This window comes from Medicago sativa, chromosome 1 (genome assembly GCF_051527215.1).
Source record: "Medicago sativa cultivar Bolivia chromosome 1, Bolivia_mono, whole genome shotgun sequence".
NCBI classification, from domain to species: Eukaryota; Viridiplantae; Streptophyta; class Magnoliopsida; order Fabales; family Fabaceae; genus Medicago; species Medicago sativa.
In genome coordinates, this window is record NC_140749.1 from 31,344,393 (window position 1) to 31,361,817 (window position 17,425).

The 17,425-nt window shown below is 33.1% G+C and overlaps 2 protein-coding genes across 6 annotated transcripts; one reads left to right on the plus strand and one right to left on the minus strand.

The window, feature by feature from the left end:
* The first annotated feature begins 9,769 nt into the window (after positions 1-9,769).
* On the plus strand, positions 9,770-14,851 carry LOC146954266 (uncharacterized). 5 transcript variants are annotated; one of them, XM_085715571.1, is made up of 6 exons: positions 9,770-9,873; positions 10,031-11,549; positions 11,829-11,962; positions 12,502-12,619; positions 13,554-13,623; positions 14,057-14,851. In XM_085715571.1, the coding sequence occupies exon 2, from the start codon at positions 10,048-10,050 to the stop codon at positions 11,539-11,541; it is 1,494 nt and encodes a 497-aa protein (XP_085571697.1). In that variant the 5' UTR covers positions 9,770-9,873; positions 10,031-10,047; the 3' UTR covers positions 11,542-11,549; positions 11,829-11,962; positions 12,502-12,619; positions 13,554-13,623; positions 14,057-14,851. The 5 variants fall into 5 exon arrangements, with proteins under 5 accessions (XP_085571697.1, XP_085571701.1, XP_085571677.1 ...); XM_085715551.1 differs by adding an exon at positions 13,208-13,295 and having other exon boundaries at positions 9,814-11,549; XM_085715575.1 differs by having other exon boundaries at positions 9,813-11,549.
* A 907-nt stretch (positions 14,852-15,758) lies between these two features.
* Positions 15,759-17,185, minus strand: LOC146954267 (embryonic abundant protein VF30.1-like). The gene is made up of 3 exons (XM_085715607.1): positions 17,030-17,185; positions 16,813-16,921; positions 15,759-16,720 (listed from the first exon to the last, which is right to left on the minus strand). The coding sequence occupies exons 1-3, from the start codon at positions 17,066-17,068 to the stop codon at positions 16,059-16,061; spliced, it is 810 nt and encodes a 269-aa protein (XP_085571733.1). The 5' UTR covers positions 17,069-17,185; the 3' UTR covers positions 15,759-16,058.
* Between the last annotated feature and the right edge of the window lie 240 nt (positions 17,186-17,425).

Genomic DNA, 17,425 nt, shown 5'->3' on the forward strand with positions numbered 1-17,425 from the left:
TTGCATACAGTAATTTGATGAATAATTAGTGTTCTAATGATAGGGCAATCACAGGGTAATGATTAGGGTCAAATTTGGAGAGTATTGGATCGAATAAGAAGTGGAAAAGATTTCCCCAAAGCGAAATCGCAGCTGAACTGCGATTTTGCTGTCAATGTGCAAAACACGTTTTTATTGTCTCAGTTTGACAAGTTTAAGTTCCGAACTGGGTTTAGGTGTAAACACGAAAGTTGTATGTATGGATGTTAGCTTTCTAATGCCGTTGGTCTCACGTCAATAGAATTTATAGAACTTGAGTTATGGTCAAATTACTGCATGTAGGTCACAGTGAATTTTTATGGACTTTCAGCACAACTTTTCCGAATTTAAAATAAAAACTGGTATTGATCGGTACATAATTGGTCTTAGGAGTAAACATGAAAGTTTTAGATAATTTTGTTAGCTTTCTAGTGGCTTTGGTTTGACGTGAAAATGATGTTTGGTCTGTGAGTTATGATGAAAATACTACAGGGAGGTCTTAGCAAAATTGTACGACAGCATTCTCTGTTTCATGTTTTTGCGTTTTGTTCATATGTTTCTGTTTTGAATTGATCTTTGTTGTAAACATGAAAGTTGTTGATATTTGTGATATCTTTCCAATAGTTTTGGTTTGACATGAAAATATGTTGTGGATAATTTATTATGTTTTTACAAAGATACATAGTGAATTATTGTTGATGTTTAAATACGATGTTATATGAAGTTGTTTATGATTGATGAATATGATGTTTTAAGATGTTGTTTATTATCATTTGATATTGTTATATTATGATATGACATGAATTATTTATGTGATCCATATGTTATCAAGATGTTAAGATGTTAAGACGTTAAGATGATAAGAGTTGTTAAGTCGTCAAGTCGTTATGAAGTCATCAAGTTATTAAGATGTTATGTTGTCAAGATATCAAGATGTTAGGATGTCATAGATGTTCATAAAGTTGTCTAAGTTTTAGGAAGTTGAGTCCATTGCATACTCATTAAAGTTGGGGGCTTTAGGCCCGGCAGCCTTGTGCTCATTAAAGTTGGGGGCTTTAGGCCCGGCAGCCTTTGTGCTCATTAAAGTTGGGGGCTTTAAGCCCGACAGCTTTATGCTCACATGTTGAAGAGCCTAATTACGCTCATTTATGTTGTTGAATGGTACCACATGCATTTGCATATCAAGAAGGTTTAAGATGATTTAAGATGTGAAGTTGTCGAGTTGTCAAGTTGTTAAGTTGTCAAGATGCTAAGATAATTTGAGATGTTAAGAGTTACATAGTCGAGTTGAGTCGCATTGTCGAGTTAAGTGAGGTTTGATTATGAAGTTTGATTGTGATTTGATGATTATGATTTAATGATGATGTTTGTTTATGAAGTTGATTATGAACTTGATTATGAAGTTGCTTTCGATAAATGCTATGTTTTGATAATGATACTTATGTGAATTATATGATGATGCTTACGATTATATTTGGTGTTAGATATTGATGCTTATGATCATGATTTAAGATAAGATATTTTATGAATAATAATTGAGATTACTTGATGAAGTATATGACTAATGTAGGAAGGATAATGACACTAGTTAAGGAAGTTTAAGTTATTAGATATGATTAATGAATTATAAGATGTTTAAGTTGTTGAATGTACTTTATATGATTTATATGCTTAATATTATTGTTTGAGAAATCTCACCCCTCTGCTTGGAAATGTTGCTCTTCGTATGGGTAACTTGCAGGTAACCAGGATTAGTTGCAGTCGTGAGTGGACTCCTCACAAGTGTGTCTTAGGTGCTCTGATACGTAACAGGATGGGATTATGTCTTTACTTTCTGTTCCTTACGTATTACTTTATGAATCTTTCAAGAATTGATGTTGAACTAAGTTTTATGAAATTTTATATTGAGGCCCTTGTGCCAAAGATTATTTAAGTTGTCAAACTATTCCGCTGCGAAGTTTTAAAGATTATGTTGTTATATTTTTGAAGGATAAATTATTATTCCATTTACGTTTTTTAAGAAATGTGACATTCCGTTTTATGATGAAAAAACTCTGATTTTATTTAAGAAATTTTTACGTTGGGAAAACGGGGTGTTACACCGCACCTCTGGATAAATGAAAGATTATGCCAGATGTGAGCTTTCTTATTACAATGTGGTACTACTATTATCCATCGAAAAAGGGTAGACAATTTTTTTCCCTTTACGTGGTGCATCATCATGGAGAGACCAAATCACGTGTCTTACACATGTAAGTGACAAACCATTTTATTATGGTAAACATTTTTTTTATGAATTTAGTTTATATTTAATTTTATCGTTGTTTATGTGGAATCGTCATAAATTATATTACATGTATATCTAAATAACGAATGTCCAATTCCTCAGAGTATTGTGGGCAAAACATCGTCGAGATGATGCAAAGCCAAAAAGTCTAGATATATTCATATGATGGTTAGTTATAATGAACTTAGTCGGGCGACAAAGTAATGAGATAATCATATACGATGGTGTGATAGTTGTTGAAAACCTTGAGAAATAAGAGAATGTTGTTGATAATAAAAAGGTTAAAGACAAAGTAAAGGTTGAATGAAGTAATGATATTTGTATAACCATTCTGTGTCAACTTTTAGAACAACCTTATTCTCTTCTTATTGGTCAAAAACAATAGAAAGAGAAAAATGAAATAAGAATAAATAAACAATGTGAGTATGAGAGAGAAAGTTGTCCAAAAGTTGTATGAAAAGAGTTATACAAATATCATTTCTTGTTGAATATGATAGTTTTTGAATTGATCGTAGTAGCCTAGAGTTTGATATGAACTTATTCAAATACACTCTCTCTGGTTCTTGATATAACAAGAAAAACTAAAAAAACATCAAAATCAATACAATCATTAATTATTGCAACTTTTTGAATGTTTTTACAAATATACCCTCATAAAAATGTGTGAAGTAATAAATATGGCAAATTATAACAACCTCCCCCAAGTTATGGCTAAATACAACAAACCTCCCCTCTATTTTCAAAACCATCACATACCTCCCCTCAGTTACATTCTGTTAACTCTCTGTTAGAATTTAGAAATCAGCATAATTAGGTCATGCGACCTTTGCGTTTCCTCTCTCTCAAAACCGCAAAAAATCATGGGATTTTACTACTGATCATCCTCCTTCTCTCCATAGTTGTTCATCTTCACCCCCACTTGTATCTTCGGTCATCCTCCTTCATCACTCACTACTAACCACTGTTTCTGTGCATTCTCTCTATCGCTGTCGTCGTCGCTCTCAACGTTAATTGCGGCATCGTTCTTTCTGGTTTCTGGTGTGTTGTTTTCGCTAACCATTATTTTTTTCACGCCGTCGATCGTCGTATAAATGTTTCTTTTTGTGGTCTCCATAGTTCTCATACTCGTGTGTTTAAATGTCTTTTTCTCCTCATGTACTTTTCTGTCTATTTTTTATGGTTTGTCTTATGTTCTAGTTAATATGATTTGCTGGTAACCTGGTTTAGACTCTAGTAAAACTTGTATGGTGTAAAACCTTTAGAACCATTTGTATTCAAGAAGACAACAATATAAAATGAGCACTTTCTACATAATAATAAAGTAAAACCTGTGTGGTGTAAAAATTCAATCACATGCACCAAAATCAAGAAATTTATAATTCTATAGATTTTAGTCTCTTAACTCCTTGATGCCAATAGTGATAACCTGTTCTTTCAAGTCATTAAGAGGTGTTTCCATTTGGTTGATTAAATTTAAAGCTGAAGCTTACATTTGGTTGATTAAATTTAAAGCTGAAGCTTAAGTTGCTGAGTGAAGGACCATGAATGATTTTATAGACAATGCACACGCTATCTTACCTGTAAACTAGGATTATTTGCTCAAATTTCATGGACTGTCACGTGAATTTGAAGAATTATTATGAGTGTCATCGTATGATCATATGAAAAATTATCATATGTATAAAAATGTGTTTGTGTAGACCTTCAATGTTTAAAAAACTGAGGAAAAAAAAGTTAACGGACAATTTAACGGTGTTAACCAAGAAGGGAGGTGTTTCTTTATTTGTTGAAAACTTAAGGGAGGTTAATGTTCATTTTAAAACTAGAGGGGGTGTTAGTGCCATTTTAATAAACCTTAGGGGAGCTGAGTGCAATTTCCTCTAATAAATATACCCACTAATATTAATAGACAAACATTAAATGAGGGAAAAAAAATCTTTTGCGCAATAAATACACATTAAAAGTTGTGACTTTTTCTTATAAACAGAATCAATTTTTTTGAAAAAGTTTCTTATATAAAAGACCGGATGGAGTACTATAAAATTAGAAGGGTCGTCTATGTTATTTAAAAAAATAAACAATGATTTTATATATAATAAACAAATTTTATATATAATAACAATAATTTTATGTTTTGTTCTGTTACTGTTGGACGAAACTCATTAGAGATTTCTTCCAACTCATCTTAAGTCAAAACTTTAGACACATGAAATATGTTTCGTTCTGCAACTTGGTGTGCATCTTCAACACGAAGTTTTGAGAAGAATTTTTCCAACGAGGAAAGAAAGGTGCGGTTCATTTCTTTTTCATTGAATCTTGGGTCCATAACCAGAATTGCACAGTCTTCTCTTAGGCAACGTGTCATCTTTCCACACAAAGTAACCAAATCTGGGTCATGGTTTCAACTACAGATGTTTAAATTTTTTTAGTAAAATATATTTTTCTGTTAATTTGATAAGAAAACAATAAACAAATCATTGTTAACTTTTTTTTAATATTGATTCTTCAATCTATTTCAAACCTTTTTGTAGTGTTTGGGATCACAATCTTAGTGGTGGACTGATTATATCCTGACCATATAGTCTTAGAAACATGCATATTTGTTCCATAAAGTTTCTCACGATTGGATTATGTTTGTAGTCCATGTGCATTTTGAAAGAAAAGATGATAAAAGAAGAAGAAAAAAAACGAAACACGGCCGTAATATGTATAAATATGATTGTACTTTGATATATAAATAAGCTGCAACTTTAGTATAGATATATAAACAAGTTGCAACTTTATGTGATGAATAATACTTTTCTTTTGGGAGTAATAACGAATAATTTTATCAATTTTGATTCTAAGTAATTATATTGTCCATTAATTTTTGATTTAAGGTTATATAAACCATTCAAAGGTAAAACTTTTTATCTTCGACATGTTTCTTTTGTTAAATTCTTCATAGTTAGGAAAATTTGGTAACTGTTTTTATTTAATCTAACTTTTGGTTGAAGAATGGTATATGTATATTTTCTGATTTTTAATTCTTTGTTTAGTTTTATGTTGTTGTGGTTTTGGAAATCAACCTCTTACACCAACATTTTAGGTACACAAGAAGATGAGTATGATTTATGGTTGATGCTTTTTCACAATTTTCATAAATCACTATGAGTTTTCGTCATCTATTTTGAAATAAGGATTTTATGGTTCTTTAATTATTGTTTTGAATTATTTAGTATGTTTAAGAATGCGGAGACGAGTTATCTTCCGCTAGGAACTTTAACCTAATTTCACTATTGTTCTTTTTGAAATGGATACGAACCTTAATTGTTGTTTAACGAATTTTTCTGACAAATCTTATTAATGTTCTATCTTCCAGTATGGAGATCACTTGCAAACCTTTTCCATTCTTGAATTTCTTCAATAGACTAAAAAAAATGTTTTTCATCTCTGATTGAGAAGTCTGAAGAGAATGATAAGTCAAAATATATATATATATATATATATATATATATAAAGAGAGAGAGAGAGAGAGAGAGAGAGAGAGGGAGTGAGTGATAACCCGAAAGAGAGGCGTTATAAATTCTTGTAAAAAGAATGGACATTTGAGCAATGACGGACATAATGAATGAAATAAATTAACAAGTAATCCTTTTATATGTGATCCATCGATGTCCTGAAAGAAATAGTTTGGTATTATAGTATGAGGGAATAAATAAAACAAATGCATACATGGAACTGTAATATTTAAGTAACTCACCACATGAGCCATGATTTTCAACTAATCAATGGAATTGTACACCTTGTCTTTTGTTATTCCAAGAATTTCTATGATATCATTAATTATTTTGTTGTCCGTGACATTTTTGCTGTTACTTACTTCCCAGCGGATTGAGAATCTTCCCTCTCAATGGGTACACACCATAAAACTGTTTGCCAATTACTGGTAGGTCACTCTTCTGCATAAATAATAAATAAAAATAATATGTTATTAGTGTGCATTTATAAGAGACCTCCCCACGAGCCTCTTCTGCATCCTCAAGGATATCAATCCAGTCAATATTTTTCTTCTCTTTCACTAGCACAATATTTGGATCCTTCATTGGTTCATGATTTGTTTTGTGTAGGAGAATTTCATCAATTCTCTTTTCAACTGCAAAATTTTAAAACTTTTCAGTAAAGTATCATTTCCTGTTAATTTTAGAAGTAAACAATAAACAAATCATTATTAACCTTTGTTTAATGTTGATTCTTCAATCTGTTTCAAAGCTTCCTGTTTTGTTTGGGATAACAGTCTTAGTGGTGGGCTGGTTATATCCGGATCATATAGTCTTATGAGCATGCATATTTGTTCCATAAAGTTTCTCAGGATTGAGTTATGTTTGGAGTCCATTTGCATTTTGAAAGAAAAGATAATAATAAAAGGAAAAAAGACGAAATACAATCGTAATGTATATAAAAATGATTGTAATTTGATATATAAACAACCTAGGACTTTAGTATAAATATATAAACAAGTTGCAACTTTATGTGATGAGTAATACTCTTCTTTTGGGAGCAATAAGGAATAATGTTATCAATTTTGATTCTAGGTAATTACAATGCCCATTGATTTTGGATTTAAGGTTATATAGACCAATGAAAGGTAAAACTTTTTATCTTCAACATATTTCTTTAGTTACTATTCTTCATTGTTGAGAAAATTTGGTAACTGTATTTATTTAATCTAACTTTTGGCAAAAGAACGGTATATGTACATTTTTTATTTTTAATTACTTGTTTCGTTTTGTGTTGTTGTGGTTATGGAAGTTGATCCCTCACACCAACATTTTAGTACACAAGAAGATGTGTAAGATTTATGGTTGATGCTTGTTTCGCAAACGGGGAAATCACTATGAGTTTTCGTCATTGAAATTAGGATTTTATGGTTCTTTAATTGTTGTTTTGAATTATTTAGTATGTTTAAGGATGCGGAGACGAGTTATCTTCCATTAAGAATTTTAATGCAAGTGCAAGTGATATTGAATTACACAATATTTTTTTTTTGGTTACATTGAATTACATAATTGAGAGTTTAAAAATTACTCTGATTGTTATTCTGATCTCAGTTGGTTTTTATAGAGGCTAAAACAATGTTTATGAAGCAATACAGTATTTGAAAAAGGGTTTCCAATGAATAGAAGCAGGTTTGAAATGGTGTCTTTTCATAAAAATGAATTTATACACGTTGCAACATGTTTCTATATGAGGTGCAAAAGGTTGCACCTTGCAACATACATATTTTTTGAAATTTAAGTGTCTGCAACCGTTTTCACTAGATGCTACAACCGGTTGCACTACTTCAAAACATGTTTTTTCAAAAACAAGGCACTTGCAACCAATTTCACCTTAGTGTGCAACCAGTTGCTATAGTTCAAAAATGGTTTTTCAATAGATTTTCATGCATTGCTTCATACAAACCTTAAATCATAACTTAGTAAAATGTTTGTAATTATTTTCTGAGTATTCTAAGTTATTCCGTAAGTTAAGAACGATCCATCAAAAAATAATTGTCATACTTACAAAGTGTATAACCATTTTCTGGTAACAGTGTCCTGAGCTTGGACCTTTAGCAGGTGTTCTTTTTGGATGAGACTTTTCAAAGACTATCTCGGTTTTGATCATACATGCAAGTAATATATGGCCCAGAAGTGTGTGTAGAGTGGTGTTAGCAATAATATTTGTAAACATTATTACCTTAAAATCATGTATATCATTTCTCTTTTTTTCTATGTCCTTCTCCTCCTTACCAAAAGCCATTTTTATGGCTTTTTCGTATGAAACATCCTCCCAATAAAATAATTTCTTGTGCTTCTGAAAGTTGTCAAAGTATTCTTTCACATTCACATCATTGTCAGAAATTGAAGCCAAGCCCTGCACATAGTATAAAGTCAAAAAAAAAATATACAGTTGACAGACATTTAATGAAGTTTTCTGACAAACCTTGTAACGTTCTATCATTGAGCTTCTTCAATAGACTAAAACAAAATGCTTTTCATCTCTGATTGAGAAAGCCTGAACAGGAGAAGCCTGCAGAGAATGATAAGTCAGCAGAGAGAGAGCTAACCTAAAAAAGAGGGGCGATAAATTCTTTGTAAAAAGAATTGACATTTGAGCAATGACGAACACGAAGAGAAGAAAAAGACGAAGAACATAGGGGAATCGATGGTGAAGAAGATGAAATGGGGAAAATGAAACCCTAATCTAATTTTCCCTCCTTTTCTTCTTTTATAACTCAAACACATTGTTTTTTTAATTATTTTAAATTTTGAAAATATATAAAAATGAATTACCAAAATTCAAAAACTGTTTTTTTTTTCTCTTATTATGTGGCATGCCACGTCACCGTCACGTGGCTAAAGTTGAACAGTCAGCAATTGCCACATGACCAAAATGATGCAACCTCTGTTGTTTACTAGGGCCATAGACTTTTTTAAAAGACATAAAATTTTGCAAGGATTTTTTTTAATTTTTTTTTCAAAGAGCAAAAATCAAATGATCCCTATTTGTAGAGACTATTTTTAATTTTAATTTTTTTTCTTTCAAAAGCCTAAAAAAAAATAAAATTACCCATCATAACAAAATCAAGGAAAACTCAACTTTAACCGTAGAAACAAGCATAAAAGAAATGAAAACCAAACACAGAGATAAGAACCTCATCATCCATCAATATACCTCGGGCATAGTTACTCTTATGAAGCTACAAGAAAACCATCACTGATAACTACATGACAGCAAAATCATAATATCTTTGATATTTTTTTTTGGTGTAAACCGGGTATCCTCCGCGTGTGCAACTGCAGAGACTAATCCCTCGAGCCTTGTGGGACCAAAATGGGAGGCAAACTCTCCCCAAGAGTTTTAACGTTGTTGCATGTCCAAAGCTGAATTCGAACCCAAGACCTTGGTTAAGCTAGGAGAGACTCATGTAATCTCATCTCAGCGTTCTTGGGTCTAATATCTTTTATATTGCAACAGATGATACAAAACTATTGTTTTATGACAAATTTTTTACAAAATAGTCTCACATTTGAAACAATCTTTGCACATAAGATTTAATTCAATTTGCACTAAAGTTTAAATTTGAGAGGGTATTTGCACGTAAGTTTTAAATTTTGAGGTACATGTGCAGTCAATTACCCATTATGACGTGACATAACCTTCACTTCACTTGAAGGTGTCACATGTGCAATTAGCTACCACATCATAGGATGTAATGGCCAAAACAGACGGAGAGAGTAATTGACTAATGTTTGACAATTTTAAAAAGTTTTTGTAGTTTCGCAAAAATCCCAAGTTTTACTGAAAGTCACAATTTTAGGAGGATTTCTTGTCTATCTATTCACTTATTATTTTGGGGTTGTGATGTGATTCACTAAAGTCATAAAATTGATCTAGTCAGACAACAGTCAAACAAAAGAGAGTAATTTGATCAAAATCTACACAGTGAAACAAGAGAGTCATTTGATCAAACGGACGGTGCATATTCATTCTTCTCTAACAAAACGACCGCGAATTGGATCTTCATTTTCAATCTTGCGAACGAGGTACATCTTCTTCTTCATCTCTTTCTCTTCGTCTTCATTTTCTTCAATACTCCAACAATGGTTATTCTTAGATTCAGATTTCATTCTATAATACCAAACTCAACGCTATTACTCTCTCATACTCATTTTCATTCTCTGCCAAATCTCAACGACGCAGTTGATTCCTTCAACCGCATGCTCCGTATGCATCCTCCTCCACCAATCATCAAATTCGGCAAGATCTTAGGTTCCCTCGTCAAAACAAAACATTATCCAATCGTCATTCATCTTTTTCAACGTATGGAATTCCGCGGAATTCAATCCAACGACATCACTTTAAACATACTCATCAATGCCTATTGCCACCTCCGTCAAATCAACTCCGCCTTTTCAGTATTCGCCAAGATTCTCAAAATGGGCTATCAACCTGATGTAATTACCTACACTACCCTTATAAGAGGACTATGTCTTAATGGCGAAGTTAAGGAAGCGTTAAATTTTCATGATAGATTAGTTTCTCGGGGAATTAAGTTGGATCATGTTAGTTACGGGACGTTGATAAATGGGTTATGTAAAATAGGACAAACAGGACCAGCTATACGGTTACTGAGAAAGATTGACGGAGAGATATGTAGACCGGATGTTGTAATGTATAATACTATTATTGATGGTTTATGTAAAGATAAACTTGTGAGTGATGCGTTTGATTTGTATTGTGAAATGTTTGAGAAGAAGGTTTTTCCTAATGTTGTTACTTACACGAGTTTGATATATGGGTTTTGCATTGTGGGTCAATTGATAGAAGCGCTTGGATTGTTAAATGAAATGGTGTTGAAAAATGTAAACCCTAATGTTTGTACCTTTAATACATTGGTTGATGGTTTGTGTAAGGAAGGAAAGATGAGAGAAGCGAAAAGTTTGGTTGCAGTGATGATGAAAGAAGGTGTGGGACCGGATGTTTTTACTTATAATGCTTTGATGGATGGATATTTTTTAGTTAAGGAAGCGGGGAAGGCCAAGGATATATTTTACGTTATGGCTCAAATGGGAGTGACTCGTGATGTTCATAGCTATAGTGTCATGATTAGTGGATTATGTAAAATGAAAATGATGAATGAAGCTATGGATCTCTTTGAAGGGATGCGTAACGAAAATGTGATTCCGGATGTGGTAGCTTATAGTTCTCTTATTGATGGTTTGTGCAAATCAGGGAGAATCAATAGTGCTTTGAAGTATGTTGATGAGATGCATGATAGAGGTCAACCACCTAATGTAATCACTTACACTTCTTTGATAGATGCTTTGTGCAAAAGCCATCAAGTTGATAAGGCAATTGCATTACTAAAGAAAATTAAAGATCTAGGTATTCAGGCAAATATGTATACATACAATATACTTGTTGATGGACTTTGCAAAGATGGTAGACTTACAGATGCTCAGAAGGTTTTTCAGGATCTTTTGATGAAAGGCCATAATGTAGATGTTGTAACATATAGTATTATGATCAATGGACTTTGTAAAGAGAGCTTGTTTGATGAAGCATTGACCTTGCTGTCAAAAATGGAAGACAAAGGTTGCGTTCCTGATGCTATAGCTTATGAAACAATTATTAATGCTTTCTTTGAAAAAGACATGAATGACAAGGCTGAGAAACTTCTTCGTGAAATGATCGCTCGACGTCTACTATAATTGTAAAAGTAAGTGAGATGCTTTGTACTTTATTGCGTTACGTTACCCTGTTTTATATGGAGCTAATGTATGTGAAGGTGGACTACTATGTTTTTATGAAAAATAATATCCATATGGGTTCTTGTGATTGATTTTTTTTTTGTAAAACATCTTTGAAGTTATTGTTCTGGTGTTTGTTGATTATGAGTTACCTTTGAAATTGGAAACCCATATTTCATGATATTAATCTGTGATATTGACCTTCGGTAAGGGTTGTGGTATTTAATAATTTATTTATATCTTGCTAGGATTATGTTGATTGCCAGGATAATGGAGATACTTATGATCAGTATGACGAGTTTATCTTCAAAAGATTAATTTTGGCAGGCTCTGGAATTCCTCATGTGATGCGTTTTCTTTTGGACATCCTCCATAAGTTTGTGTAAGATTGACCCTCCATAAGTTTTCTATATACCAGGATCTTAACTTTAGAAGGATTCCAATCATTTCATTCAATGAGAATCAAGATAGGAGGAAACATGAAACTGCACCTAGACTTCAAAAACACTTGTTTGTATAAGATTGATTATGTTTCAATCCCAAATGATTGAAGCATGTGATCTAAAAGTAATTCAATGTGTCTTGATAGTTTTGCCTTTGGAGGCTAAATAATGCAACATATTGCATGTCCTAAAAGAATGAGTTTGACAGTTGACATTATGTTGAATGATCTCTTTTACGATTTGTGAATGACTAAGATGTTGAGTTAAAAGAAGAATTACACTCTCGAAGTATATACCTTAGAGTATAGATGCCAAGTTAGATCACATTATGCATGTTACAGCAATTGAGATTAATGATAATGAAAGTGTTTTAAATCATCTTTTACTTGTAGTTATGAGTTTACTTGTAGTTATGAGTTTACTTATTTTATCTTCTAATTGTAATTTGGATAACTTATTCTGTTACCTACATTGCTAGACTGTTCCTGAAGCTCAAGCACCTACATTGCTTCATCTTAAGAGTTCCAAAGGCATCATAGAGAAGCATCTGTCAATTGGTTTATTGAAAAAGATCAGTTACTTCCTCTCTTTTACAGGTTTGTAATTTCTTAGAGCAATTATTGCTGTAGTTCTGAAATGTAGTTCTACAAAAGTTCTAGTTTTTTAAGAATCAAAGCACTGCGGACACTTGATCTATTACATTGGTATTGTCTTTCAAAACATAATCTGTAGTATTTTTTTTTTTTTTAATTTCTTGATTTGTTTAGCATTGGAATATATTCAGATCAATGCTTATTACACTATTTTAATACTTCTTATTGTTGATTTGCATGCTGAGCGGTTCGTGTTGTCTCATCTCACAATGGTTCTTTTGTTTCTATTTCAATACTGAGTCTATTTGGAGCTTGATACTGTATAAGAGTAGAGGCGTGACTAATAGTCAGCAATGGTTTATATAGACTGGGTTTGACATAATGTTATAATGCTGTCAAGTTTTAATAATGAAGATTGGTGAGATAGTGAGTCATTAGGGTACGTGATAGATCCATGATGCTTCTGTTATTGTATAAGACGGTTGAAAGAGCATATGGCATATGATTAGTGAGGGATGGTTGGCTGGTCAGGCATTGGCAAATTAACCGGTTTATATATTTAATTTTTACAATTTCTATTGTGTATGACAGGGTTTGCTGGAAATGTGTTTGAGTTTGTCCAAATGTGATGTGTGTACTAGTTGTTGGTGGGTGGGAATTTGATGAGTGGGAGATTCATGTAAGGGAGTATACTTAGTCTTGCAAGTAATCGATATGAGCAATTTATGGATTACAGTATATTACATCTGCCCCCAATAATCGTTTTAAGGATGCCTATTTTGGTTACATTATCAAGTTGCAGTTTATCTTAGAATGGTCATCACATCATATTCGTTATTTTGCTTTTTTTTTTTCTTCATAGTTTTTCATATCAGTTAATGATAATATTGTAATGATATTCTATGTTTTTTATGCTTCGCCCAATAAAACTTTGCAGGACCTGTGAAGATGAAGCATCCACCACATGCATCACTAAGAGTCAAAATTTTACATGCTTCATTGAGGAAGTAAGTCTATATCTCTATTTCTTTTTAGCATTCTCAGTACTAAACTTTATTAACTAATGCCTAAGCTAAAGTTTCACATTGGTATCGTTCCCCTTCACATACATATGTTCTCTGTTTGTAAAATTATACATATATTATCTAAGGGCCTCATTATAGATTTTTATAGTAGGAATCTAGATCGGAACACACAATTTGGATCATAATTGCCATCAAAATTTATATATTCTCTTCAGCATAGAAACTTTGTGCAGTGGCCAGTGGGTGCATTTAGGTATAGTTTTATTAATGAAAAGGCTCCTTGACACTAGTCATTTTCAGAATTCTGTCATAAATCATGATATCAAACATGATTAAGTTTCTTTGTTAGTCTTCTTTTTATCTGAAGCATATGATTGAAATTGATTAGTTTGTATGGTTGTATTTTTTTATGCAGCATCAGTTGGTCTACTGGGTAAATATGTCATGAAAAATACAGTTGGAACTGTTTTATTTGAAAGAGGAAAAAAGGAGCCAGGGGAGGGGGAAATATTTGATGTATTATGTCATTTCCAAAGAAAAATTGATTGACAAGCTGCATTCTGTTTTTTATATCACAAAACTGTCCACATCATAAAATTTACAAGTTAAAGAGTTAAGTTGATGCTACTTTGTGGACAGAAATTCAGCCGAAGCAAGTCTGCAAACAGCTGATTCAGATCTTGAAAGGAAAACTCTTTCAATATAACTCTGATTTGGTTAAAACTCGATATCATGTTTCTTAAGGAGCGGGACTTGTACCTATTTAATATTCACCAGACCTCTTCCTTCACTATAGACGGACTTGTACAATCTCTCGCAGAGGTGTCAAGCTTCCTTCTATAATTTGACTCAAAAGTGATTGTTAATATGGTGAAGCTGAGATGCTCTTCAATCATCTCGCAACTGCTGCTTCCAGGACATTGTTAAAGGATGTTTGCCCTTCCCTTGCTTTACTTATATTTGGGGGTGCTGCTAGGCGGTGTTGTTTTGCTGTGTCTTTTCTTGTAATTTTCATTTTTTTTCATAAAAAATATAGACTGAGCTGTTCATCGTAAGTGTAATACTTGGCTTATCTTGCTCCATGTAATGTTACAAATTGCGAAATATTTGTAACTTTTGTTATATTCATGCTCATAAATGAGTTTCCAATGTATATATTTGAATCTGATTTTTGTTCTATTATGTCATTTTAGTGTAATTCTGACTATGATATCTTAAACTCTAGTAGAATTTCAATCATTTCATCACATGACAACCAAAATAGGAAGAGTTTATATCTTAGAGAACATTTAAATGCTGTTTTTTTTTTCCTATGGTTTTTAAAAATGTTGCCATCCTAATGCAGATAAATACCATGAAGAGAATAACACAAAAGTGAATGAATATATGACATTATCCAAACCCCTTGTGATATTGCAGATTCACAGCTGAGAGACTCTATATACACAAAAGTATGAAAAATTTGTGTCATTAGATAGGGATAAGCTCTTTATAAACCAAATGAGAGGACTAGAAAGCATATATCTACTTTGATTTTTTTTTTAGAATCAGCAAATTTATTCTTGATGAGACTGTGCAAGACGCACAAAAGCTCGCGGAGCAAAAGCACATACAATATACAAACACCAAGGTGCTGAAAAGAACAGACAGCCATGAACCCAAAAAACACACCCCAGCCTCACGGCACAGCGAGGGACAACAAACAGATACTCCCAACAACCCCTAAACCGCAGTACAAAACAGACAGTGATGCTGTCATATACTACCTGTCAAACCACTATAACGCTGCATACCACAGCCTCACCACCCTCACGACAGACACCAAAAAACATCACCGTTACCGCAATAGACAGTCTTGGGGGTTCCATTCATAAAACAGACAGGCCAGCAAATTCAAACGAGTTAATGTACAGAACAAATCCAGTTCAAGAGTATATAATGACACTAACATATATGAGCATGCAGTTAACCATGAAATAAATGCAGAGTCAAAATACTTTATCCTATGAATTTGTGGTCAATACTTTTCCTTTTGAGTTGACAAGCATTTCCAGCAACAAGCTAGTCTTGAAAATGCTTGGTAAAAAATGCTATACTTTAAAAGCACACATAAATAGTACATCAAACAACATTTTTTTTTTTGTCATTAACAATTTCAAACATACATAAGTGTACTGAGCACAGGACACCATGCAACCAACACATACAAAGATACACCATAGTTCTAACTAGTTTTATTCAGAAAACATGAAATCAGATAGTTGCACATTACATTTCTCCATACATACATATTCATAATTTTAAAACAAGTTCAACTTGATCAGGAGGATCCCATGAAGGTGAAAATCCTCTACTCCCAAGCATGGTTTTCGCGCGACATTATTGAACGAGAAATGATGTGCATAACCAGTTAGCATCTAGATGACACAAGGATGGTCCTCAGAATGATTGGGAACCCATGCAGCAGCCTTATTGCCAATGAAATGGCAAACTGGGACGGTACCAGGTTCGACTTTGAGAGCTTCATAAAGCAATTCAGCATTCATGCCTCTTGTGTCATGGTGGCAAACTGTTAAGGCCTTAGCTTTACCTCCATCAGGGGCTACCAATGAGACCACGTAAGCGGTTGTTGCTTGCACTTGGTGGCAATTGAATACAACTTTTTCAAAATTCAATCTATGACACATCACTGCATTGTCCCCAACTTTTTTCACTTCCTCCACCACATATTGATCCTGGTTTACGCCAAAGGTACTTGAAATCGCCTTAATCTTTGACGTTCCAAAATGTGAAATGACATGATCAACCATCGATTTCAAGGATGATACACAATGTTTGCGTTCTCCTGTAGCGGTTGGACTGTTACAAAAGTCGTCAAGACTTTGTCTCTCTTTGTTCGCCAGCCATATGGAATCTGTGACACCTTGTCGTGGTTTTCCGAATGGTCGTACTGTCTTTCTAAGAGAATGATTGTTACCTAAGATCATTTTCTTTCCAGGGTAGAGGTCATGTTCGAAAAAAAGTGTCGAGTATTGGTTCAATTCTTCGGTTTTGATAGGTAGATTATTTGTTTTGCCATCTGCCACATTAAAAACCAAAAAACAATTAGTTCCTAAATCATGACAGTCTTATTATTAGGAGGCAGCAAAATATACAATTCATATTACTCACAAGGTAGCAATAGGTCAAAGAAAGCCTTAGGAAGAGGAGTGTTTGGCCAAATACTTTGCCAATAATCTTCTGGAGACAGTGTTGTGGCTCCAATTCCAACAAAAGCCAACTGTAAAAATTATTAACATTGTATTATATATTATTAGTATTGATTTTAAAGTGAAAAGCAAGCATACATTTTGATCAAGCTAGCATAGTAGAAAATATGTTAACTTACACAGAAAAGAGCTAAAACTGAGAGATGTGCAAACTCCATGGCTGGCTATGAGAAAGTGATAACTGTGGAAGCTTTGTTAGGTGTGTATGAGAGTGTTACAATGTTCCCATTATATAGAGTAAATACACTACTAGTTACATTTGCATGCAAAGCTTGTTCTGCACTTGTCATCCATGCATCACAACTACATTATCATCTCCAAACTTTGAGGTTGTTTCCAAGAGGGTGTTGAAGCTTTACCTTTTCTTGTGCACATGGCATCCATGCATAGCTACCTACTTCTACAAAGTTTGTATTGTCTGCATGCATAGTACCATTGTTGTCTCCAATAAGCTGCACATATTGTACAAATGGTGATCATGCAGTTAATCTCCAAAGCTTGTGGTGCCATTCATA

Bases quoted from the DNA above. Each gene is read 5' to 3' on its own strand.
- LOC146954266 (XM_085715575.1), top strand. From the start codon at position 9,931: ATGGTTATTCTTAGATTCAGATTTCATTCTATAATACCAAACTCAACG.
- LOC146954267 (XM_085715607.1), bottom strand. From the start codon at position 17,068: ATGGAGTTTGCACATCTCTCAGTTTTAGCTCTTTTCTGT. The intron at 16,922-17,029 runs GTAAGTTAACAT...TAATTTTTACAG, and splicing joins CAGTTTTAGCTCTTTTCTGT to TTGGCTTTTGTTGGAATTGG. The intron at 16,721-16,812 runs GTGAGTAATATG...TTAATGTGGCAG, and splicing joins CTTTGACCTATTGCTACCTT to ATGGCAAAACAAATAATCTA.